The 24805-nt window shown below is 40.2% G+C and overlaps 1 protein-coding gene across 5 annotated transcripts in view; it reads left to right on the top strand.

The window, feature by feature from the left end:
• ncor2 (nuclear receptor corepressor 2) overlaps window positions 1–24805 on the top strand; it is a 59395-nt gene that overhangs the window by 5349 nt on the left and 29241 nt on the right. For all 5 annotated transcript variants that reach the window (XM_061279813.1, XM_061279812.1, XM_061279809.1 and 2 more), the window contains 11 exons: window positions 6687–6888; window positions 7422–7537; window positions 12205–12382; window positions 14413–14595; window positions 17634–17747; window positions 19779–19835; window positions 20342–20394; window positions 21990–22056; window positions 22310–22482; window positions 22600–22693; window positions 24300–24478. In XM_061279813.1, the coding sequence (XP_061135797.1) occupies window positions 6784–6888; window positions 7422–7537; window positions 12205–12382; window positions 14413–14595; window positions 17634–17747; window positions 19779–19835; window positions 20342–20394; window positions 21990–22056; window positions 22310–22482; window positions 22600–22693; window positions 24300–24478 (1319 nt within the window). In that variant the 5' untranslated portion in view covers window positions 6687–6783. The remainder of the gene's footprint in view (window positions 1–6686; window positions 6889–7421; window positions 7538–12204; window positions 12383–14412; window positions 14596–17633; window positions 17748–19778; window positions 19836–20341; window positions 20395–21989; window positions 22057–22309; window positions 22483–22599; window positions 22694–24299; window positions 24479–24805) is intronic.

Below are 24805 nucleotides of genomic sequence, written 5' to 3'. Positions count from 1 at the left end.
GGGTGACGACCTTGCAAACATTAGTGACATGTAACAAACAGTTAAAGGCATGAGAGTGAAGTACCTTGTAATTGCCAGTTACCATGCTTGTGCTGAACCGGATTAGTCCTGGCTTTACATGGTAAGGCGTTGTTTTAGGGGGATTCCGTGACTTAACTAACCTTGCATATCAAATCAAGATATGGGTGAATAGGTGAATTGTTTCGAATGACACAAATGAATGAATGAATGAAACGTAAACATCGATTTATATCGCCGCGTTTGACCTCAGACATTAGACGCGACTTTATTTTGAAATCCAGTTCATTGTTGCTTGCTTCCTCTTTCCGGGAGCAGGGAGCAGTGCGCGGCGTTGTGTTGTGAGCAGAGCAGGCACGTGAAAGGGGAGTCCACAACTAGTGCGCGGCTCCTGGGCTGGTGCTATGGCTAGTGTCCAAAAAGACGAAGAAATTTGCTCCCCTTTAGGCTTCAAGTCATTCGTTTGGAAGCACTTTGGATTGCAAAGAACAGATGGCTCAACGGACAAGACACGTGCAGTTTGTAAATCCTGCCACTCTTGTAATTTCCTAAATAAAGAGTTTGCAGTACCTTGTTGATTTTGCGTATGAATTGTTATAAATCAGGATATTGTTCTATATTTTTTATTAAAAAAAAAAATATCGATCGTAGAGCACTATATCGCGATATATCGTGAATGAATCGCAGCAGGCTTTAAGATATCGGCAAATATCGTATCGTAATTCTTTGTATCGATATGATATCGTATCGTGACAAAACCCGCGATTTACACCCCTAATGGGTACAATAGTTTTTTTTTTTTTTTTTTTTTTAAATCCGGATATTATATGGAGGCCGCCATTACAGATGCGCTTTCTTCTCTGCTGTTCACTTCAAACACGCTCCATACGAACACAATGCTCTCGTATCAGACGCTTGCTCGATCACCTGCTCGTTTGCTGTCACAATGTACCCTACACAAATCCGAAACATTTCTTCGCTATCGAGTTTGCTAGCGCATGCACAGTGATACTGACCGGCAGAATAACATCCGGTTGTTCCCAAAGATGAACTTTTTTCTGAAATAATTTTACGTTTACGGACTTAAGTAGGAGTCCAAATTTGGGTGCGTATTATACATGGGTACAGGCTTTTTTCCAGCATCAACATGCCATTTTTAGGGTGCGTATTATACATGGGGGCGCATTATACATGGAAAAAAACTGTAAGTATTGTTTTATACACAATAGACACAATATCAGTAACAGATATTAGCCAACCTGTAAAAGTATTAGAAGGATCGCCACAATATTTTGTATGGTTTTGTGTCAGTAAGTTGTAGTGAGTGATTAATGCGAGTCAAGAATGTAGAATTAGAAGTTTCAAGATTCAAGGCATACAGGTCTTTATATGGTGCAGATGTTTGGCAGAATCTAAATACAGTGGAACCTCGACTAAGCGCACTTGCAACCAACTAACGCCGGATTTAACAGACAGAAAATAGTGGTCTGTTAGTTCCACAATTGGCCATTGTTATTTACTAGCTCAATCAGCATACAGAATGGTACACGTAATTCCGGGTTGTGCTGCTTTTGGCACCAGGAAGGGAGAGCTGACACACAGACGTGACCACAAGGCGGCAATGTTAGCTGGGCCAACTGTCCCTTCAAAGGTAATGGAATGCAAAGTTTCAACACGCAGCTCAAAAGAAGAGCGTCCTACTGTATCAAGCTATTCATATCAATGGCTGGTGTTTATTGGAGCGACTTCTCGTCATGAAGTATGTGTACATGTCTCCTGAACATGCAATTTTCAATACAGTATACAGTTGTTTTTTTTATTTTTTGGGGTCAAGCCCTTATCTATGAAATCCAGCCTCAACAGAGGTAAAAAAAAAAGAAAACGCACAGATATCATGCCTTGATTTTGGCTAATCTGTAAAACTTGCCAAAAAGTTTGAAGCCTTTTATTTTTTATTTTTTATTTTTTTTTTTACATTTATTTACAATAAATCCGTACGTGGTGGGCATTTTTAGGCCACAAAAAGTACAAAACAATAGTTTTGTACTATGTTGGGTATTTTTAGACCTCAATAAAAGTACTTTAATTTAATGGACACTCTGTTGTCACGGACACCCGCTCCCTCCAATTAGTCCATGAAATTGAGGTTCCATTCTACAACGAATGTACATATAAAAAATAAATTAATAGAATAATAATTTAGAATCTAGTAAATTTGAATTGGGCACTTGGACCTGCAGTGTAAATCCAGCCCTTCAAACACATTGCACACACTAGAAGCCTCTTCTGCTTAAATAGAATACTCGTGAGGCTGCCGTCGGGGAGAGCAGACAGAGCCACTAGGATTGCATGATTCCACACAGAAGAACATTTCAAAGCTCCTGAATAATTAAGTAGCATGAAGAGGAACTAGGTCAGCCCAGAAGACAAGTGCAGCCCTCACATTTTATTTCCTGCTACTTGACATGAGAAGCATGAATTGCAGGTGGGCTTTCATAACACTGCCCATACGCATGAGAAGCTCTCATGATTTGAGACCTCAAGCGTCAGCGTGTTTTCACACCATGTCATGAGGGGCTCAGATATAGGCCTGCTATTTTGTGCAACACCATTTCACAAATAGCCATATGGAGCAAATATTACATCTGAATCGTATTGATTGATTATAGTGGTGAAATTATATATTTAGTGCATTCTGTAGTTTAGTTTTGTCCCAAACGATTATTTTGCTTGCCTACTAAATTAACTGTAGTTACGATTAGTTGGCTAAACGGATCACGTAAATCACAGAATATCACAATACCATACATACAATACCAGTAAGCAGGTGCTCTTATATAACCATCATCAGTGTACGTTATCAGAAATGAAATCAGACATGCTTCCCTTTCAGATGATTGAGCATCACAGACTAATGCCTCCATAATCCATAGACACTACAACATGTTAGTGTGCAACAGGACTGTCACGTTACATAAAACGTGGTAGCCTGCGTGCTAATGTTAGCTTTCAAATATGACTTGTCCTTGTGTCAGAAATGAAATCGGGCATCAGTCACAACGTGCTTCCTTTTAAATGCTTGTTTATTGTCTTGTGACTAATTGACTCATCGTGTTAGCCCTCGTGTTGTTATTAAATATAGAAAATGATCCAAATGTTTTATTAAAAACTTTCATACACTTGGATTTTTGTCTCCTGTGGTGATCGCATGATTAATTTATCCTTGACAATTGATAATGTTTTTTTATGCTTTGGCCAATCCAAAGTTTTTATCGTCTGCATTATGTGATTTATTTATTCATGTGGCTACACGATAAGCAGCAACTTTTGTATTATTTTGGTAGTCACACATCTATTGGATGCCTGTGTCGACCTGATCTTAATTCAGGTGAACAACAACAACTGTACCCTGAGCTTTCTGCTGCTGCTTTTGAATTTGTGGCCCTTGATTAGTTTGGATAAAAGTAAGGAGGTAAAACGTGTGTTAAACTGTCCTCATTGTAGTTTGTTCTCATCTAGTGCCTCCGTGGCTCCAAGGAGTTGTCGTTTGAGGCTCATAGAGAGGGGGAGGGTTGACACTTATGTAATTTAGGAAATGCAATAGCTGCTCTGCAGTCCAGCATACAGTGTATTGCACAGCTGGAACAAGCAAATCTGGTCACAGGCCCGCCAGTCATTGGCGATGTTCACATTGGACACATGACTGTGGTATGATCATCGATTCTAAATAAGACCATAGTTTGACTTTAATTGATTGATTGATTGATTGATTGTATATTTATTGATCCCCAGGGGTGGGGAAATACCACATAATTCAACATACTGAATAGTGGAGCAATCCTTGATTATAGACACAGATGTTTTCCTGAAGAACAGGCGTATAGAATATCTTGTCTCACATATTTCCCCTCACCGTTCATGCTCATTTAGTTGTCCTCAAATTGTATATATTCTCTCAGAAAAAATAGCGTCCTGTATGAGTCCATTTTTATACTCCAAGATAAAATGTTTAACGTCATTTTTTTTAAATCAACGTTGGTCGGATAATTATCGATCTGATCATTTTTGTGAGTCCCAAATAAATGAAAAACAACACCATAAACCATTACTTATGGAATGAGTATAATACTCCCAAACTCATAATATTCTAAATACCTCATGAATAATGTGTTTTTGATTTTACTTTTATTTCCATCTTCATCACTGCTAATTTTGAGGATCGATTGTACTGATTTACATTCTTCAAATGGTGATCACATTCAAGTTCTTTACAGAGACCTGAAGGAAACGTTAGTGAATTGCGAGAAACAGGCCAAAACCTCACCGTTCTTATTTGAAAATGGTAAAAAGAAAGCTTTAGCTCCTGTACCCGCTGTACTCCCCACTAGTACTTCTTCAGCCATTTGACAATTCATTGGGAAGGTGGGGGTGGTTGTATTGGCCACTGAAGGCCAAAACCCACTCCACTCTGTGGAGAGCTCCAAAGAGTGGCTGAGTAAAGCGTGCTAGCGTAAGGGAGTGAGGTGACTGAGTTCATCCTCATTGTTGGCTCTGAGCCAGCGGCTTGCCTGTGGGCGTTTGTAGCAGCGCCAGTGCATGTGTTTAGCCTCTTGTCTGGAAGGCCCCATTCGCCTCAGAGTTTATGTCAAAGCTCTTTCATTGTGCTGGTCCCATTTCTTGAGTCAGGTTTGTTGTGCTCTGCAGCTCTTGTGACTGCCGTACTTGTTTTTGTACTTCCCTGGGGAATATATATATATATATATATATATGGACCATTATTGAGCCACTACGGCAGGCGTGTCCAAATATATGGACGTATATATGGACAAAGTTTTAAAATGGGCCATTCATTTAAGGTGCGCCTTATAATCTGGTTCGCCTTGTATATGGACAAAGTTTCAAAATGGGCCATTCATTGAAGGCGCGCCTTATCATCCGGTGCACCTTATAGTGTGGAAAATACGGTAATACCTTGTATTTCAGCAACAGTTGGGTAATTCCAGGAATTTGAAATATCCAGGCGGCTCGGTGACGCACTGGCTAGCACGTCCGCCTCACAGTAAGGAGGGTGTGGGTTCGATTCCACCTCCGGCCCTCCCTGTGTGGAGTTTGCATGTTCTCCCCGTGTCCGCGTGGGTTCTCTCCGGGCACTCCGGTTTCCTCCCTCATCCCCAGGAACATGCTTGGTAGGACAATTGAGCGCTCCAAATTGCCCCTAGGTGTGAGTGCGTGTGCGGATGGTTGTTCGTCCCTGTGTGCCCTGCGATTGGCTGGCAACCGGTTCAGGGTGTCCCCGCCTACTGCCCGATGACAGCTGGGATAGGCTCCAGCAGGCCCGCGACCCCTGTGGGGATTAAGCGGTACAGAAAATGGATGGAGGCACACATTTTGTTTTTCAGGGAGCACATAGTGCAAGTTTCTACACGTGTTAATATTGAGCACCATTACTGGATGAACCCATATTGTTGAAAATGTGTTTTAGTTTAAAAACGCTTATTTTATCCGGTGGCAATTCTCACTTTATAGTCAGAATTCTGAGGAAAAAAAAGTCAGAATCCTGTCACCCCCCCTTTCTTTTCTTCACTGGCCCTAATCCTCTTCCGTAATTTTAAGCATGGCAAAAGTGTCACTCAAATGCAATATTTTTAGGCAAACAACCAAACATTGCTCGAAATGCAAATATTCATTGACTATGCATTTTAATGCAAATATAACAATACTTTTAGTACATACAATCATATACTGTTCAAAAACATAGACACACAATTTTATTGACCATGGACTAAATTTCTCTCAAATATATCACTTAAAGGGGACGTCTGACTTCTACAACCTGCTCAGAATGTAGCCTTACTATATTGATATCACTATTATAGAAATATTGATTGATTGTTAGGGGAAATTGACTTGATGCTTAGGGTGTTTTGGTATATGCCAGCTGCATGCACCACAGAGGCACTGATCTCCACAACCATTGACAAGTATGTGTTGGCGCTTATGGGTAAAAATGACAAATGATGCCATTGTTCATTGGGGTTCACATTACTTCACGCAGACTACGTTTACATTAGGGCTGCATGATATTGACAAAAAAAAAAAACAAGCGACGTGTGATATGCATGTTAGTTAGAGCAATATTGACATTGCCATATTTAACATGGAACTAAAGAATCGGACAACATCAAACATAATTCTGTTTTCTGTTTTCTGGTTAAAAGCAGTTCTTTTTAACCTTTCACCTCCTACCACATTTCCCTTTTCTTTTTATCGTCTGTATGGTCTGACTTGGCACCTGTACTAGTTCTCCTTCACAATTAGCATTCTCCTCTGATTTCTTGATTTGCAAAACAACAAAAGTCCACTGCATTCGTCTAAATAACAAAACGCTTGTTGTCATAGTGGTACACCGCATACACGCTCCTGCATGTGTTATGTGAGGAAGCATTAGTCAGCCAATCATTGCAGCGGGAGGTATCTAACTCAAATGCAGTACAATGGGCACATTTAGAGAGGCAGAGCGCCCTCCCCTCTAATTATTTCAGAACGCATTCTTGGTTATAATCAGTCGCCAGCTCGTGTTTGAACTATTTCCATTTGTTCTGACTGATGCATTTTTTTTCCGTTACTGTATTTAAAATGTATTTACTTTATTTTTTCTTCCTCTACAGTGTGCTGGCTTAAAGAAACAACCCATAATGCACATAAAAGCCATCGACTTGGCGACCACACCTACTTCCTGTCTCTAGAGGAAGAGGCTGTGCCACGATGTCTTCTCATCCCCAGTCTGTGCCACCGGGCCGGAGGACGATGGACACACGGCACCTGCCGAACCCTGCCACCCTACCGTTGCAGCTCCAGCGGGCACACACAGTAAGAGACCTGGCACGCATTACATTTGATGCCACCTCCTCCTTCCTATTTAACTTTCCAAGCTAAATGAAATGAAAGGACTTTTGATTTTTGTGCTTATGACACTGTCTGCCTGATTGACAATTTGTAATAGTCATTACTCGGGTCCGTTGGGGAAGAAGGCACGACCCCAACGGCTCTTACTGTGGTTTTCTTTAGAAACATTCCCCTTCACAATGTTGTGCACACAGCTCAGTCTCCTCATTAGTTGTTTGAAGTTCATGCTGTCATTGTCGGGAGGATATTTCCCAGCCACACGGTGTAATTATCAAGATTTTTTCTTAGATATTAGATGGGGTTCAATGAACCCTTAGTATTTCTCCATGTGTACTTTCATATTGGGGTAAGGTAACACTCCCTCCCACAAGGATGCACCTGTAGTTAATCCTAAAGTCTTCATATTTTTGAAAAAATGTGTTGTCTTCGTCATTCGCTTCAAGAATAAATCTAATGTCTGGATTTTTATTCGACATTTGCTGCTTTTCCTTCTCTAGGAAGTTGGAATGGTGGACTACCACTCTCATCATGCCAGAGACTACAGCTCACACTTGGCTCAGCCTCATCGCCGTCGGCCCTCCTTACTTTCCGAGTTCCAACCTGGAAATGAGAGGTAAGGTCATCCTGCTCAAATATTACCGTGTCACTATATAATAATGTATCGCATGATTATATTCCCTATTTGTGCTCTGCACGAATCGGTGGTAATTTAGATAGAGTTGTGAGTTGGTTATAAAAAAAATGAACACATAGTCTTAAAGGTAACAATGAGAACACATGAAGTTCATTTGCGTCCAACGGAGAAGTCTCAGTGTAAAATCTGTCCAAATCTCTACTCAAACGCTATATACCTGCCTGCCTAAAGTCTCCCCCGTACTTCTTCAGATATCATGATCTTTACTCGCCTTAGACTTGTGTCGATCTGGTACGAATCTAGACCCAAACCCCATCAGCGATTATCTTCCTCTAACGAAAAAAAGCCTTCTTGTCGAGTGTCTCGGAATACTTTTCCATCGTAGTAAACAACCCTCCCTCCATATTAGCACACTTCTCTACTAGGGCAGTGGGTCCAGAGGCCAGACTTTTTTTTTTTTTGCATCACAGACGGCAAGGACATGTTTTGACGAGCTGTCGGAGTGACAGAGATAATCGTCTCGCTCGCAGCTCTGCTCCGGCGCGTTTGGCCACCGTCTATTACGGCGAATGACTGCAGACGGCCAATGACTGTAGTCGTTAGCGCTGGAACAAGCCTAGTCAAGCCAGCCGCCACAACAGCTGGTGTTCATACGTTAGGCAATTTCCAAATAAAAGTGCAACAAATAGGAACTATACATGGATGTCAAGGCCTTACTTAGCTTTTATTTGGAAGTTGGCCCTCGGAAACAATCGTTCTGGCAGCTGACTTCAAGGAAGATTGAGGCTGCATGATCTGACGGCAATTACGCTGACTGACTGAGCTGCATTGACGCACACGCAACTGAATGAACTTGTACCCTACCAATCTGGTGTTTTATAACATTTACGGACATCTGTCAGCATTTGTTTGTATCGACAAATGTTTGGAAGTCGAATGTTCGTAAGTTGACGACTAACTGTGTTGATGCATACGCTGACGCATTTTGGCTGCTATGATGCCTGATAGAACTCATTTTGTCCCGAGGCAGGTTATAGACCGGCAGTTCTATAGAGTTGTTTCATTTTGGGGTTCTGCATGATGAGAAGTGTCTGATCTTGATTTAGCCTTAGCAGAAGGTTATTTGTGCTGCCGGGCGTTCACAGAGGGCAGTTAGCTTCTTTAGCCAGTAAATGTGAATCATGTCCAGTTTTCCCCTTCAACGCAGGCCATACAATCAGATAGCACATCTGCAAATTCCTGCAGCTTTTGCTTTGTGCAGCACGCGAGAAAAAGCAAGAGAAGTGGCCGAACGACTTGTGGCTTCTTCTCCATGACAACGCACCTGCACATAAAGCCCCAAGCAGCAGAGAGTTCTCGGCTGAGGAGCATTACCGTGCTGGGGCAACCTTCCTACTTACCCGACCTGACGCCAGGTCATTTTTTCCTTTCTCAAACTCAAGGGGCCACAGTGTGACCCATTTTGAAGATGTGAACATCAGAACAATACTTCCAGGAGAGTGTAAAGGCAGAGCAAATCGGACTGGGAAAGTACATTCAATTTAAGGGGGATTAGCAGTACTTTGAAGGGGAAAGCCTGTAGTTTGTTAGTTTGGATTTGAAATATATCTTTGATGACATCAGTCCTGGAACTTTACTCGATGGCCGTACTCAGTGTACTGGCTCTTTGTTGCCGTTGAACAGTTTGTCTTGGAATAAACTTAAAGCAAGGTAAAATTACGTTGTTGCAGTCATGCTCCAAATTCACTGTAAATACACATTCACAACCATGTAATCATTTGTTAACCACTGATTGCTGTTATCTTACTTTGTCACTCTGTCTTCCCAGCGTCTGAGCGTTACAAATGAAAACCAACCTAATTGGGCTTCTTTGCAGAGCACGAATGAGGTCGTATCATGGTTGCAAAGAAAATTAGTCCACTTAGTTACAGGATGAAGTTATTTGCTGAACATTTTATATGACCTAAAATTTTAAATGTAAAAACTATTTTTCTTAACTGTTTAATCGTGATGTTGATTTATTTTGACGTCTGCCGTCAGTAAAAACGAACAACACATTTCCATTATCTGTTATTACAGAACAAGGATCTACTCACTGTTGTAAATTTCACCATTTTGTCCTTCAATGAGTCCAACATCTCACTGTCTAAAAGGCTTATGTATCAGGAATTCTGCAACGGATTCAGTGCAAACGTGAGAATCATGATGAAATATGCTACTCTCGGAAACAAGCCACTGTTGGCACATACATAATCTTAATATAAACCTAAAGATTTTATGATCTGGATCTGTTTGTTTGCTTGCTTATTTATTTATTTGGTTGTTGCTGCTCTCTGTGCTCTATTTCATTCATCCTCACTGCAGCCTTTTAGTTAGCACTTGTTCATGCGTATCACTTTGGAGTAGATAGTTTGGCAGGCGCACAAACATTGCTGTGCTTTCACAGTATCAGGCTGCTATCAGCACACGTAATCTCTGTTCTTGTCATAATCAGAGCCAAGGCAATGAAAATCTAATGGAGCTGGCTGTTAGGTGTTGGTGTTTGTGTTGTTTTGTCCGCTCTTCTCCCCCACCCCTGCTCGCATCTCGTTCTCTCATCATCCAGACAAATCCTCCCCGGGGATCAGATTATTCTGCACGCTCACGAGAGGAGGAAAGAAAATAGGGACAGAGAGATGGGGTGAGGGGGGGGTGGTTGCGCTTGAGCGTGATGTGATTATGTAAGTGCCAGCCATCTATGAAGATGAAAAAGAATGGGAGTGAGGGGAGCTTTGGGGAGTTTATCCATCTGGCCATGTGACTGAATTTCCGCATGATTTTTTTTTTAGCAGTGGTTAGATAAGATAGGCTCAGTTAAACAACATCCTTAATTGTTCTTTCTCAATTTGTGCAAAGCACGTCACACAAATTGCATAATTTATACATTACCAGTAGCATTTTGTAGTTTTACACCACCCCACTACGACCCAACTAGATCGTTTTTTTGGTATGCACACAAACCACACACTAGGCCATTGTGGGCCCAAAGCATCAATTATGGTTGTGTATTCCCCCTCTGCTCTTCAAAAGCCACTTCCATTTTGACACTGGCAGCAAAGTTGCTGACATTTTGGCATCTGGCTGCGGGGCAGATTTGCAATAATCTTTTCTTTAAGAATTGAAGTCTAGTCTATATTCTTGACGTGTACTTAGCGCCTGATGTGTTGCTCTCTTTTGGAGTAACCACTAACACTGAAATTTTCATGCATTCCAAGACAGATTTGGTTGGTCTATGGCAGTTTTGTATTGTTTTTTTATGTCAGTTAGTTAGTTAGTTAGTTAGTTTATTGTTTAGCACATATTATTGCATCAATAACTGTGCAAGGAGGGAGACGAAGCTTAGGGCTTGTAAAGAGCTCCACTCCTTCTAACCCCCAATTCCAACCCTTAATGCTGAGTGCCAAGCAGGGAGGCAATAGGTCCCTTTTTTACAGTCTTTGGTATGACACGGCCGGGGTTTGAACCCACAACCTTCCAGTCTCAGGGCGGACACTCTAACCACTAGTCCACTGAGCTGGTCAATTTGCCAGTCTATACTTTCCTTAGAGATTCTGAGTTTACTGAATACATTTTACTTGACTAGTCAAGTAAAAAAAGATCAAGTAAAATTTATTTAGAAAGCCCAGAAATGGTTGTGAGGTCCTCGTAGTGTTCCCATGGAAGTGTATTTAAAACAACAACAACTCGGTGCACAACCAAGAACCAGCTCTGGATGGTGGATTCACACTGGCCAGAACACCTCAAATTGTTTGCTGGCTGTCCACGAGGTCATTGGGTGTCACCATGGAGATGGACTTGGGAAACAAGGGACTCGGACTTCCCGGGACCGGGATCATCGGTTGGGACGGCGTAACTCTACGACGGCTTCCTGCTTATCCGGCCAGTGATGACCGGGTCCCTCGCCTTGCAGCCGCAACCCCTGTGGGGAGTCCGCTTCCTCGTGCTCGTCGGGACCAATGGCTTTCGCCATGCTAGCCCCGTGGTGACCATCTGCACGTGCCCCGGCTGGGTGCCCAGGACGCTGCTCACACGTTTGCCTGCTTCGTGATGTTTTCACCGATTCACGACCACGGTCCATTGGGCGCCGTTGAATTGGACTGCCCTTACGCCTGTCGATGGACCCCGTGGAGGCTATTTTGTGTGTTTTGGGGTGTTCTCTTGTATTGGGGGTGCTGGTTGGCCGCTGTTACTTTTTTTCCTTTGTCTTTTTAGCTTTGATTTGCTTTGATGGCTTTTATCTTGAGCACTTCCTGACTTTCTTTGTGGCGCCGTTATGTGGCAGCCTTATGAGAGTTATTGAGTTGCGCTCATGCCATCCGTGTGTCTCTTGTACTATTGAGATTAAGATGGCGGCGCCCCAGTCGGCTGCTACGGCTCTCGGCGTTCCTTTCCTTTGGTGAGAACCGTATGCGACGAAATTTCCTTTTGTGTGCACCAAGTGCTTACAAAATGACGATAAAGTCTGTCTAAGTCTAAGTCAAAAAAGCAAATGATTTAAGCTGGTCCATCAATTATGTTGGGACTTTCACTGTTTCGCTGGAATAGCTGGGTTTACTTTATGCTTACAGAGATTTTCATTTTTATTTTACACAATTTTGTTGTTGCAGAGGACAAGAGCAGCATATCCGCTATGAGCACATCTACTTGCCGGAGCCGAGCAGTCATTCAGAGATGGAGTTCAGAGAGATCAAACGGCCTCGTTTGGAGATGGGACCAGATTCTCTGATAAGACCCTCATCCCATCGTCCTCAGTTGCCTGTCGGAGGACCTGAGGATTTTGCCAAGGTCAGTAGCAGCTGCAAATTACAATAACAATTTTGACACTTTGTAAACTAAACTATCAAATTAACTTGATTACTTCTCAATTTGTTACAAGAATCAGCGGCTACAAAATATTTAACAAGGACCATATTCCGTCTTTGTGTGTGATTCCTTTTGTAAGGGCCTGGACTTAATGCACAAGGTTATTCTCATAATGAGACGTTTGACCAAAGAGCCACGCTTCATTCACAGCACAGGCTGCCTGTAAATCATGGAAAATTTTGTTTTTCCGGATATTGTCATTGAAATCCGTAAAAAAGATATAAAGCACATTCAAAATGCGTGTGGTTTGGACGATGACCCCTCCGGTTCCACTTAGTTTGAGTCGTATTCTGTATGAAATAAATTCATTACAAGGAATATAACCCAAATACTGTGCTTATGACTCATTGGATGCCAACACCAAAATAGATCTGTATCTATTGTAATGTAGATTTGAATGGCTCTCAACTTTTTTTGACAAAAAATATGTAACGCACCAAAATGTATAACTCACCATCACGATAAATGTAATTTTTGAAAGTAGGAGGAGGCGGAATCCCTAGCTGCTCTTTTCCCTCGTTTCAGTGAGCTAGTCACATTTTCTCTTCGCGTTTCTCCTTTTCAACAATTCCAAAAGGCTTGTTTTTAATTGCCGGCCGGCACTGTTTTTTGTCGTGGAGTCACTCTTTGAAGGTGTAAGAGAGCGTCGTAAACAAAAGTTAAGGAAAAAAAAACAGGGTCCCTCAGCGCAGCGTTGTTCTCCAGGCAACAAATATCAAGGTCAAATTGCAGTATGCTGTTTAATTAACTCAATAAAATTCAATTTTTATTGGTGCTATTGACCATTGAAATCAATTAAATCAAATTTAATCAATCAACCATCTTTACGAGACTGGCAGTTAAAATACATTGCTAAGTTGCCCCAAGGAACGGTCCACTATTTTTTATTTGTATTGATTTTATTTGTGGTTTTTTTGTGTGTTTTTTTTTACCAAAACATTCTGTGTCTAGTCACAGTTATTCAGCCAAATTTGGTCTTGAAGTGGCTTCTTCACATATTCAGAAGACTATTTTGGTAGTGATCTACATTTTGTGCCAGTGCACTTTACAACTGCTAATTTTGTTGTCTTTCTGACACCAGTTTCAGTTACCCAGAGACCCTGAACTTGAATCACACGTACCAGCAAGTATGGTCAAAGTGTTTTCTGTATTATTTAGAGTTGCCAGTAATTGCTCTCGGAACACTGCACGGTGTTAAAGTCATTATGTAAGACCTGTCAAATACAATCACTTCTTGAAGTGCACCAAAGGATGGTGGACAAGAGGGGGAAGTGCAGCAGCACAAGTGTAAAGCAAAAAAGGGGGGAAGGGCAATGCACTATGAAGACTAAAGGTTCTGTGAAATGTTTTCATGCATCATAAGACATAATTTGTCATGCAGGGAAATAGAAATATCAAAATGAATTGATGAGTTGGCAAGTAATCAATTATGAATTTAATTGACAATTGTTTAGAGCTATGGTGTAACCTCAAATTGTACAAATCCTATTTGTGCAAATAATTATTCTTTGATATCTATTGTTATTCACGAAAGCAAAGTGATTATCGTTTGTGTTTAACCAAAATAAGCAAATGTGTGCTTTTACTCTGGAAAACAGTGACTGAACCTCAATCAGTTTAAAAAGGTTGATGAAACATCTGTCATGGGTTAGGGTTTTTCACTTTATTAACAATACCAATTCTAAATCATAATAAAGTCTTGCTAAACAAAAATCATTTGTACAAATGGTTTTGCAATACGTACAGCTCCAATTATGATAATAGATTGACAGATTGATATCATAATCAATTATAAAAATATTTGATGGAGATTGCCCTGCTGGGAAATAAGCAAAGGAGAAAATAATGCTCATTTGACGGTAAGTAGTATCATCATCCTGGACTGCAGCCCCCGTGTACGAAAACACTTTTCTTTCATACCTATTCACAAGTAACCTTATTCCTTTTTATAGGATCGTGGAAATGCCATGGGGAAGCTTGAGCCAATCTCCCCTGTGAGCCCTGTACACATGGACCCTGATTTGGATCTGGTGCCAGCCCGTTTTTCCAAGGAAGAACTTATCCAGAACATGGACCGGGTCGACAGGGAGATCACTATGGTAGAACAGCAGATCTGCAAGCTTCGCAAAAAACAGGTTTGCACATTTATGGAAATAGACTTTTGCTTTAATAGCGTTCTTCTACCTGCATTGTGCTAAAAGCATAATTCAAGACTGGTTGCAAAAGAGAAGTCTATAAATTATTTATAACTGCATAATTATTGCTTTTCTGAGGCATGAGGAGTTTAATGAACCCTTAATTTGCTTAGGGGCACAACACCTTTGCGCTGAGTCATCAGGCTCACTCACTTCTCTTCCTTGTTTGCATGCTCGCATGTGACGTGATAAATTGTTCTGTTGTAAAATGGAATGCACGAAAATATACAGCACGACACAGTGCTGAAAATCGATCTTAACAACTCTAAAATTATTTATGAACATATGAAGCATGTATGATCCCTGTCTTCAAATCACCACAGTTTGACAAACTTGGGAATTTGACTACGAATTTGTTACGCGAATGAAATGGGTCCATGACGTGACACACTTGCATATGCACAAAGCGTGACGTCAAAGAAAAATCTTAATTGAGCTGCGGTGTGAACTTTTATTTGGCATGGTAGTAGTACTGTACAGGTGTTATTTCTGTTGTCAAGTTCTGTTGCCAGTTCATGCAGATGGTGCCACACAGTCCTCCAGGCAACTGCATTCCTTTCGGCTTTCGACTTCACTTTTTATTTAGGAGAGGAGTAGGTTAAAAATACATAGAGAGCTATAAATAACATTTTCCCCAGGGGAGGAGCTGGATTATGGGAGCGGTTTTGGGACTGCGAAAGCACTCACATCCCTTCCATTACTTCTTCCTTTTGGCTGCCTGCCATGTTTAGTAGAGAAAACAGTATGGTCGGCTTAAGCATGCCAACGTATTAGTGCACAGTGTCAAACGCAAGGCCCGGGGGCCAGATACGGCCCGCCACATCATTTTATGCAACCCGCAAATTGTGCATCAAATTTGTGTGTCATTACTAGAATTGCAAATTGTCTTCACTTTTAATCTCTTTTTTTTTTAAACATTTGACCAGTTTTTACGCTTCTGATTTGAAAAGGAGTTATTTGTCAGTTTGTTTTGTAGCTTTTACTCTAAATAAAAAGAAGGGCTCATATATTTATTTGGGTTGACAGTCATAATGGCCCTCCGAAAGAAGCTATGACTACAATGCGGCCCGCGAAAAAAAATAGTTTGACACCCCTGTATTTGTGCATTAGATCCTTTGCATAGGATCCTGTGCATATCTTTTTTTCGCTCATTGTGCCCACCTTTGTGATCATGTGTCATTTGATTTTATACTCAATCGTGGTTAACTTTCCATTTTAATAGGTTGTTAGTCAAGTCTTAAGAGCTGTGGATAAGTGAATTTTAAGTCATCCTATTTCATAATATATTTTATTAATATATAACATTGTCCTAAAAGCCTTGTCACAATTCACTGGTATCTTTAGCCTTTTGGTTTTCTTGGTCGTCCTCACACATGAAACATGTTGACAACTATGACTCTATATAAGGATACCAGCTAATTGGGGGAGCGCATAATACACAGTTACAAAAGAAAATCATCTTTTTGAGGTGGGGGGAGTACCGTTTTTTTCCGTGTATAGTGCGCAATATTTTACTAATTTATTGTCCTAAAATCTGGGGTGCGTATTATACATGGGTACAAAGAAAAAAAAAAAAATTTTTTTTTTTTTTAATTTTTTTTTTTTTTTTAAATAAAGTCATGGTACAACAAAACCAACAACAGGACTGACCGACAAAGTCGTGGAACAAAAAGACAGGGTGACATTACCAAAGACAGGAACAGAATGACAGTAACACATGCAATGATCCAACGGTGAGCGAGGGGCAGACAGGACTTAAATACAAAACACTTTACATCGATTGAGGTGACACAGGAAGAGCGGGGTGACACGAACAGAAACTATGGCAACCTAGACACATAGCAAAACTGGGGACGAGACATGACAAATCTCCCCCGAAATAAAACTCACCTTTCTTCTTGTTTGTTGTCAATCGCGCATCGCATTCAGCCATCCTGCCCAACACACTTAGTAAAATTCATAATTGACGACACATCGTTTGATGCGATGGTGCGTGCAATCCTCGATGGTGTGTTATTTTCAAATATTGTTTGTTTTTTAATCTCCATCGCGGACCGGACGTCATACGGAGGCCGCCATTACAGATGCGCAGAACGGTTGCGCAAGACACGTCAGCTATATAAAGAGCGAGAGTTCAGTTCTCCACCTATTAGTTTCAATTCACAGTTTAATTAGCAGTTTCAATCAGCAAATAACAAAATGCGTATTACAGGTAATATTTTATTTCACAACACTTTGCCTTGTTCCTTTCGTCTCTGCTGTTCATTTCAAACACGCTCCATACGACCGCAATGCTCTTGTATCAGACGCTCGCTCGATCACCTGCTAGTTTGCCGTCTGCCACAATGTACCCTACACAAATCCGAAACATTTGTTGCGGCTCCGAGTCACGACGAGGGGCAAGTTTTGGTTTCCAAGGGTGTTTTTATTCCTCTTCAACGTCTCTCCCATACAGAGCCGCCGTGTGCGCACGGAGCGCGGTGGTGCGTTTAGGGGCAGTCGGAGAAATCAACCCCAACAAAAAAAATGACATCCAGCCTAGTTAAGACCATACCAAAGACTTTAAAAATGGGACCCATTGCCTCCCTGCGTGTGTGACGATCTTTGGGACTTAAAAAAAAAAAAAAAAAAAAAAAAAAAATTAAAAAAAAATTCATAAAAATTGGGTGCGTATTATACATGGGTACAAGCTTTTTTCCAGCATCAGCATGCCATTGTTAGGGGTGCGTACTATACATGGGGGCGCACTATACATGGAAAAAAACGGTAGATAATATTTTAATGTGTTACTTTCAAGAAATGATGGTATTTGATGAAAAGTACCCTGGAGACATCATTGTCAGGCGTTATTAGGTCAGGTAGTGATGTTGATGTAAAAGACACAAGTGAATTTTGAATCCTTTGAAAGATTACAGGTTTTATGTTTTTGTCAAGTTTTCCTTGTTAAGTGTTATACTTTTTTTTCCGTTTTGTTACAGCAACAGCTGGAGGAGGAGGCTGCCAAACCTCACGAGCCTGAGCGGCCTATTTCCCCTCCACCCAGTGAGGCCAAGCACCGCAGCTTGGTACAGATCATCTACGATGAGAACAGGGTCAGTGGAATAAAACACCCCCATTATTTAACCCCAAAAGTGAGAGAGTATGTGTATATGCATTTGTTTGTATGCATGCACAAGCATGTGGGTGTGCATACAAAATCCAATGTCTTGTTACATGATATTAAGTCTCTCCATTTAACTCAGTTGGCAGCAAGAATATGAAATAATCATATGCAGCAGTTTCTTGTGATTCTCCGTGCTCACAAGTCCACCTAGTGGCTGCACCTTACCTCTAATCTATATATTTGACATGCACATAAAAAGGTTGATTTTCTCTAAATCTTGTTCTAAACAGAGCCTGGGATAATGTTTTGTTAGGTTATGGTTTAAAATATATCGTCAACTATGATGTTGAATACTAATTTAAAACATCTTTACCCAAGACGTTAAAACTATAAGTGTAACTTTTGGAACCCCAAGAACAGAATCGTCTTTGCTTCAACATAATGTTGGCCACTGTTATGCCCCCGGCACTGAATGTGACTTTACAACATTTTTATTATATTTTAAGTGACCTTTAAAATCTTTCATAAATATTCTCCTACATTGCAAAAGCACCTCGAATGACCATGTTGCTTCAACACTTCGTCCATGTCGAAATTGGAAACGCACACGATGGTCACACACATAAGCCTTTTGATGAGTTTTTTCAGATTATGACAGATTAATAAGAACAGTATACCTCCATTAAAAAAACTTGCTAGAGGTAGTGAAAATGACTTTAGATTAGTACCGTATATCGTGACAATGCCTCAATTGCAGTAGGTGGTAGTACATTAGGAATGTCTGAAAAGAAGTTTTGTTTTCCAAGTACATTTCTGTATATTTTGTTGTGTGTCATCAGAATTTATTTTTAGCATTTTTTAAATTATTTTGTTGTGTGTTATCACAGTTTATGTTGAGCATTTTTTTTATTTCAGTGTCAATCAAAACTAACATTGTTTTAAGGGGAGGTTTTTTAAAAGGTCTTTTTCCATTTGCAGGCAGTTATGAAATTGCGGCCAATCAGTGCATTTATAAAAAGGGATGCAAGTCAGTGTTGCAGTCAATGTGGCCATGAATTTCAGATGAATTTTGGGGTTTTAACAGTATTTTTCCAACGGTGAAAACAGTATACAGCTTTTATATTTAATGGGTTTTTTCTCCCCCAAAACTAGTCAAGGCTTCCGTGTACACAAGGATCCCTATAAGTTTTACTTTGATAATTTTCAGATAATTCTGAATCAATTAAAATATGTGCACCCAATTTTTGTCAAAGGTCATTGATGTTAAATGAGTGGACAGAGGAAATTAAACAGGTCAAAAAAATAAATTGAAGCCACAAAATTCATTTTTAAATAAATACATGACCATGTATGAAACTTCTAACCACGGTTGTATACAATATGTAGTATCATAAACAATTGGAGTAATTAAGACCCCGTTTTCAATACTCAGGTACCTAGTATGCCAGTCAGATAATTTGATGCCTTAGTGTGATGTATGCAATTAATACTGCAGAACCAGTTGTTTTTCCACACAACAAAGCAGGAGAAGTGAGCGTTAACCTTTTCGCCTTTTTCCCGGCATTGCCAATTAACCTTTCGTGGTCTCCATGAGGAGTTAATGTGCATGCACATCTGGTTTCGGATATATCTTTTTATTTCTATCATTTATCAGAGGTCTCCATGACAACAACAAAGCCCTTTTAAAACAGACCCTCTCACTCCGCCTGCTGCTTTTGCTTGACTCCCACGATCTCTTCTGCCCCTTGCTACCTCCCTTTAATCTCAGGGAAAGTGAGACTTTTTTCTTCTATGTCAAGAGTAGTGATAGGGTAAGGCGGAACTATGGCCCAGCTTGCGCTAAAAGCTCTAATAGTCAATGTACTTCATCCATCGCTCCATCGTTGCATCCAGTCACCCACCCAGCCGGCTCCAGTGGTGTCGAGGTGTTCAAGTGAGCGTGCTCACTGTGTTGTCATGGTTATGACTGAGGTGCAGGCTGCCGGCTAATCTAGTACTTCTGTTTGTGTTCTCTTACCAGAAAAAGGCAGAAGAGGCACACAGAATATTGGAGGGACTTGGACCTAGGGTAGAACTGGTGAGTTATATCTGTCATATTGTTTCCATATTATTATATGTATATTTTTTATTTTTAAATAAGTGACATGGGAAAATGTATTCGAATTGCATGATTCCTACCAATCAGGGCGCAAGCGGTTGAATGGTTGTGAAGGAGCTCTCCAAGTGCACTACACAAGCTTCATTAAGCAATGGAAATCTTTTCTACGCATATTTCAAAAATAGAATATCCTATTTAAGTATTGTACTTTATTTCTACCAGAATCCATTATTCCTACATATTGCATCATCCATCTTCACCTGTCTTGCACAGTTGGTGAATTTTTCTCTCTGGGAAGAAATAGCATATTAACTAGGTTACTTCCATTAATTAGAGCAGTGTCCCTTCTTGCTATTTAAAGAAAGGTTAGTCACACATCTATGATGATCTATGTGATGACGCAACAGATCGATCTTGGTGTAATCTGCTGCTTCCATGCTGATGGTTGAACTGAGCATATTGTGAAGCTGTTGTTTTTCTTTCAGCCACTGTACAATCAGCCTTCTGATACCAAGCAGTACCATGAGAACATCAAAATGTAAGTCAGCCTGCACAACTTGCTATGCCGAAATGATAATAAATATAAGTTATAATAACAATATCATAATCAGATTTTTTTTAAATGTTGCACACTTGATCTCTTGTCATGCAAATCACGAGTTATATGCATACACGCTTAAAACTTTGCTCCTGCTTTTATTATGAATGTGTCAAAAAAGGTTCTCAGTATGTCTGGATTTCATTTCATGAAAGCTAACTGCGGGTGGTATGAGAAATAATGACTTCGTGTTGGTTGTTTGCTACGGTGTGAAAGTAATTATTTTGATTGATAATGACCGTAAGAATCCAATTCACTTTTTAACGACAACTTCGTTTCAAATTTGCATTCGAATCAATTCTAAATTTTGTCTTTAGACAATCAAATTTAGACACTGTACTGTAAACAAATTCGTATATCAAGGCGTTCTAAGAATATTTAATCCTCGCAACTCAGTAGCGGTCCCTGGAAGCCCAACAGGAATTTTCATAGTGCGCCCGATAGGCTACTCCGGTTTGGAATGAATTTCTTTTCTGAAACAAGATAAGAAGAGCCCAATGTAAAAATGATGGCTATTGCCACATCATAAAAAAACTCTTGAATCTTGAATTCATTCATCACTATTTAGTTTACGTATCCTATAAATTGTTTTAAAAAGACAACATTGTTTGAAACATTTGATGGTCTCTAAATTCAATATTTTATTTGCTGAAATTAAAATGGACTAAACGCAAGAAAAATATTTCAAAAAAAGATCACAGACCCTTGATGTGAGCTAGGCTCAAGAATAAAACGCCTCCGGTTGCACATACTCGCCACCATTAGGAAATGAATGTACATCGGCGATGGGAGGTTAACATCTTGAAAAGTACATATTTGATAAAAATAAAAAAAATCTTTACCTCAGCTCTATTCTGTGTCCATTCTCTGTGGTGTGTGTATATAGTAACTCACTTTGTAGTCTTCTTTCCTAGCCTGTAATACCATTGCTCGGTTAAATTGACTAATGTAGAATAAGATTACATCAATCAGCGGGGAGTGTGACCTTACAACTGACAGATTAAGTGTCAAGAATAAAATGCTGTCTTGCAGCAAGGAAAGAGACAAACTGAGCGCCTGCCTAAGGAGATTACTGGCCCTGACCTTTGTTTGAGGAGCCGAAAGACAGGTGTATTTGTTTGTCCCCCATGCTGTCCTGCCCATTCTTAAAGCATCAGTTGTTTGTGGATGTTTTTTATGCTGTATACGGCAATCTAGAATATATAAATGTCGTGGGAAACCAAGTGACAAATGCTTCTCTGGTTCTTCTATATCAAACAAATTTGTTTTAGGTTCATTTACCTGACATGTTTCGGCGGAATCTTCCGCCTTCATCTGATGAAGGCGGAAGATTCCGCCGAAACATGTCAGGTAAATGAACCTAAAACAAATTTGTTTGATATAGAAGAACCAGAGAAGTAATTGAAAAAGAAAAAAACAAGATGAACCTAGTACAACAAGTGACAAATGTATTAAAATAAAAAAAAAAAAAGCATCATTTGTTTTCTTTACCACTATTTTCCTAATACCACTTTATTCTCTTTCAACCTTCTTAGAAACCAAGCAATGAGAAAAAAACTCATCTTATACTTCAAGAGAAGAAATCATGCTCGTAAGCAATGGGTAAGTGTAGAAAATTCAATATTTTTTACCCTGATTCATCATTAGAGCGTCAGTGGCTGATCGGTTAGGACTTTCGATCCAAAGGGTTATGGTTCCTTTCACGCTAATATCATATATAATTTCCTTGCTTCCTGCTTGTGTCTGGTTCGCCGATATGTGTCTGGTGTGCATCGCAAAATCTACACAGCAAAGTCCAAGTTACATTAGAATCAGCATAGTAAATTAGAATGCCTGCCTTTTTGTGTGAAAAAAGGAGCAGAAATTCTGCCAGCGTTATGATCAACTGATGGAAGCCTGGGAGAAAAAGGTGGAGCGCATTGAAAACAATCCTCGGCGCCGAGCCAAGGAGAGCAAGGTACGGGAATACTACGAGAAACAGTTCCCCGAGATTCGGAAACAGAGGGAGATGCAGGAACGAATTCAGAGGTGAGCTACACGGTTTCAATCCCAGTGACTTCAACTGACTCGATGTCATGTGCAATAGATACTGTAAAAACTCAAATAGTGAAATATGGTTTGTTCTACCATATTTTGTTTTATTAGCCGTGTTGGGCAGCGAGGCGGCGGATTGAGCTCTTCTGCAGCTCGCAGTGAGCATGAGGTCTCCGAGATCATTGACGGAATATCAGAACATGAGGTAATCTTTTCTGTCAAAGATTCTCTGTCCCTTGTCTTACAATTTTTTCACTTTGTAATAATCAAGGAATCATTCACGTTCCGTCAATAGTGGGTGCTAGGACACCACACAGTTGGATTGCCTTAAAAGACAGAAAATTACGAATAAAGAATGAAATATTATAACGATTTGGCCGCACAGAACATTGCCAACAGAGTCATGTTAAAAGTGTGAGGGGAACATTCTTCATCCCATATTGCATGGTGCTCAGTCAGTCTCCTCAATGATTCAAGGGATTTTATTGTCACACATATTCACACAACATAGCACGAATTAGGATACCCGAGTTCAACAAATATGTTTTGTCGTCATAGACAGCTCAGTGAAGTCTCGTAAATGTGTTTCGAGAGGAGAATGTGGAGCTCGAGGAACATTGATAATAAAAAGTAAGGTGGAGTTATGAAGTTAATCATAGGTTTCACAGCAAAATTACAGACATGCCACAATGAAGACTATTTGTCACGCTTTAAGACTTGCATTGACTGGGAATTTTTACTTTGATTATGGCAGAGTGACTAGCTCATGACTGGGTATTTTGTACAGTGATTACGGCTCGAGTGACTAGCTCCTGTCACGTTATCAGTGAAAGGTAATGATGATTTTCTTGACGTGACTTTAAACCTTAGCCGGAAAAACCTTTTGTTCATTTGAGCTTTTGAAAACATTTCATACGTTTCCTAATTCAAATTTATAATTGAGTTAAAACTAAACTCCGCAACAACCGTAGATGAAAAAAAAGTGCAGTACAGTGATGAAAGACAATAGTTATGATAATAATAATACCATCATAACTAAATGAAACATGATGTTCCATTTAAGCCATTTTGAATGGGAAAATAAAAGTAATTTGTAAATCATTAATACCTACAATGAAGGCTGGTGGGAAATGACGAGTAAGGTTTCATAGTTGGGAATTAATTGTGAAAGTAAGTATTTTGTAGACTATAATTTCCTCCTGAAGAAAGGATTTTAGTCAGTTCATCAATCAGAATTGTTTGAATGCCTTCAACAATCCCTAGATTAGGATTTACTTGATCAAAGGTAAGACCCATGATATTTTGCCCCACTGTCTTCACCTGACAGGCACCTTGTACATCAGGACCGTAATGAACTGACATAGAGACCGTTTTTCCCCCCCACAAGGCATCATCACACTGATCTCATAACACCAATATCGACTAATTCCCATATTGCAAATCAGAAATCTTTGCTCCGCTGCTCCTTTACACAAGTATCTTATTGCCATTTGCACTGCAAATATAGTACCGTTAAACATCCCCTGATGCATTTTCATTTCCTGAGATAATAGTCAGAGGGAAATGTGTGTAAAGTTCACATTTCATGTGGAAAATGTCACCAGTAGTTAAAATTGCTGAGGAAGCTTAACTTCCTCCCCTGCCGCCTGACCTCTAGTGCTTAAAACCCGCTGTAATGTTACTTCCGGTTCATGACAACAATGAGCACCGTCTTAGGTCCCTTCCTTTTTGAAAATAGTCTGTCTCATTCATGGATGTTGATTAATGTGTGTGTGCGTGTGTGTCTTTTGTGTGGCACCTGCGAACATTAGAACACTGAAAAGCAAATGCGACAGCTGGCAGTCATCCCTCCGATGCTGTTTGATGCTGAGCAGCAACGCATCAAGTTCATCAACATGAATGGATTGATGGATGACCCCATGAAGGTGTACAAGGACCGCCAGGTCATGAACATGTGGAGTGAGCAAGAGAAGGACACTTTCAGAGAGAAGTAAGGTCAACTCTTCAGTATATAGTAAGGGTGCTAAACGGGGTGTGTTTATGTGAAATGCTTGACATTATTGCATTGTGGCTCATTCACACGTTCATTGACTGACTGTTCATTGAAAAACTGCCAAACATCACATCAGGGGCAAAGATTGATTTTAGTAACTTCAAACCAAAAACTTCCAGATATGACCACTGTAAGACCTGAGGCCCACATTAGCATTTACACATTGTCATGATATATTGGTATCCAGCATTAGTTCAATGTTAAGTGAACAAGATTATACTAAATGTGGACGTTAAAGGGGTCTGGAAGTTGTAGGAAAGGAAG

Source organism: Syngnathus typhle, linkage group LG5 (genome assembly GCF_033458585.1).
Source record: "Syngnathus typhle isolate RoL2023-S1 ecotype Sweden linkage group LG5, RoL_Styp_1.0, whole genome shotgun sequence".
In the NCBI taxonomy this organism is placed as follows: Eukaryota; Metazoa; Chordata; class Actinopteri; order Syngnathiformes; family Syngnathidae; genus Syngnathus; species Syngnathus typhle.
The sequence above is the reverse complement of the archived record's forward strand: the minus strand, read 5'-3'. Positions and strand labels throughout refer to the sequence as shown.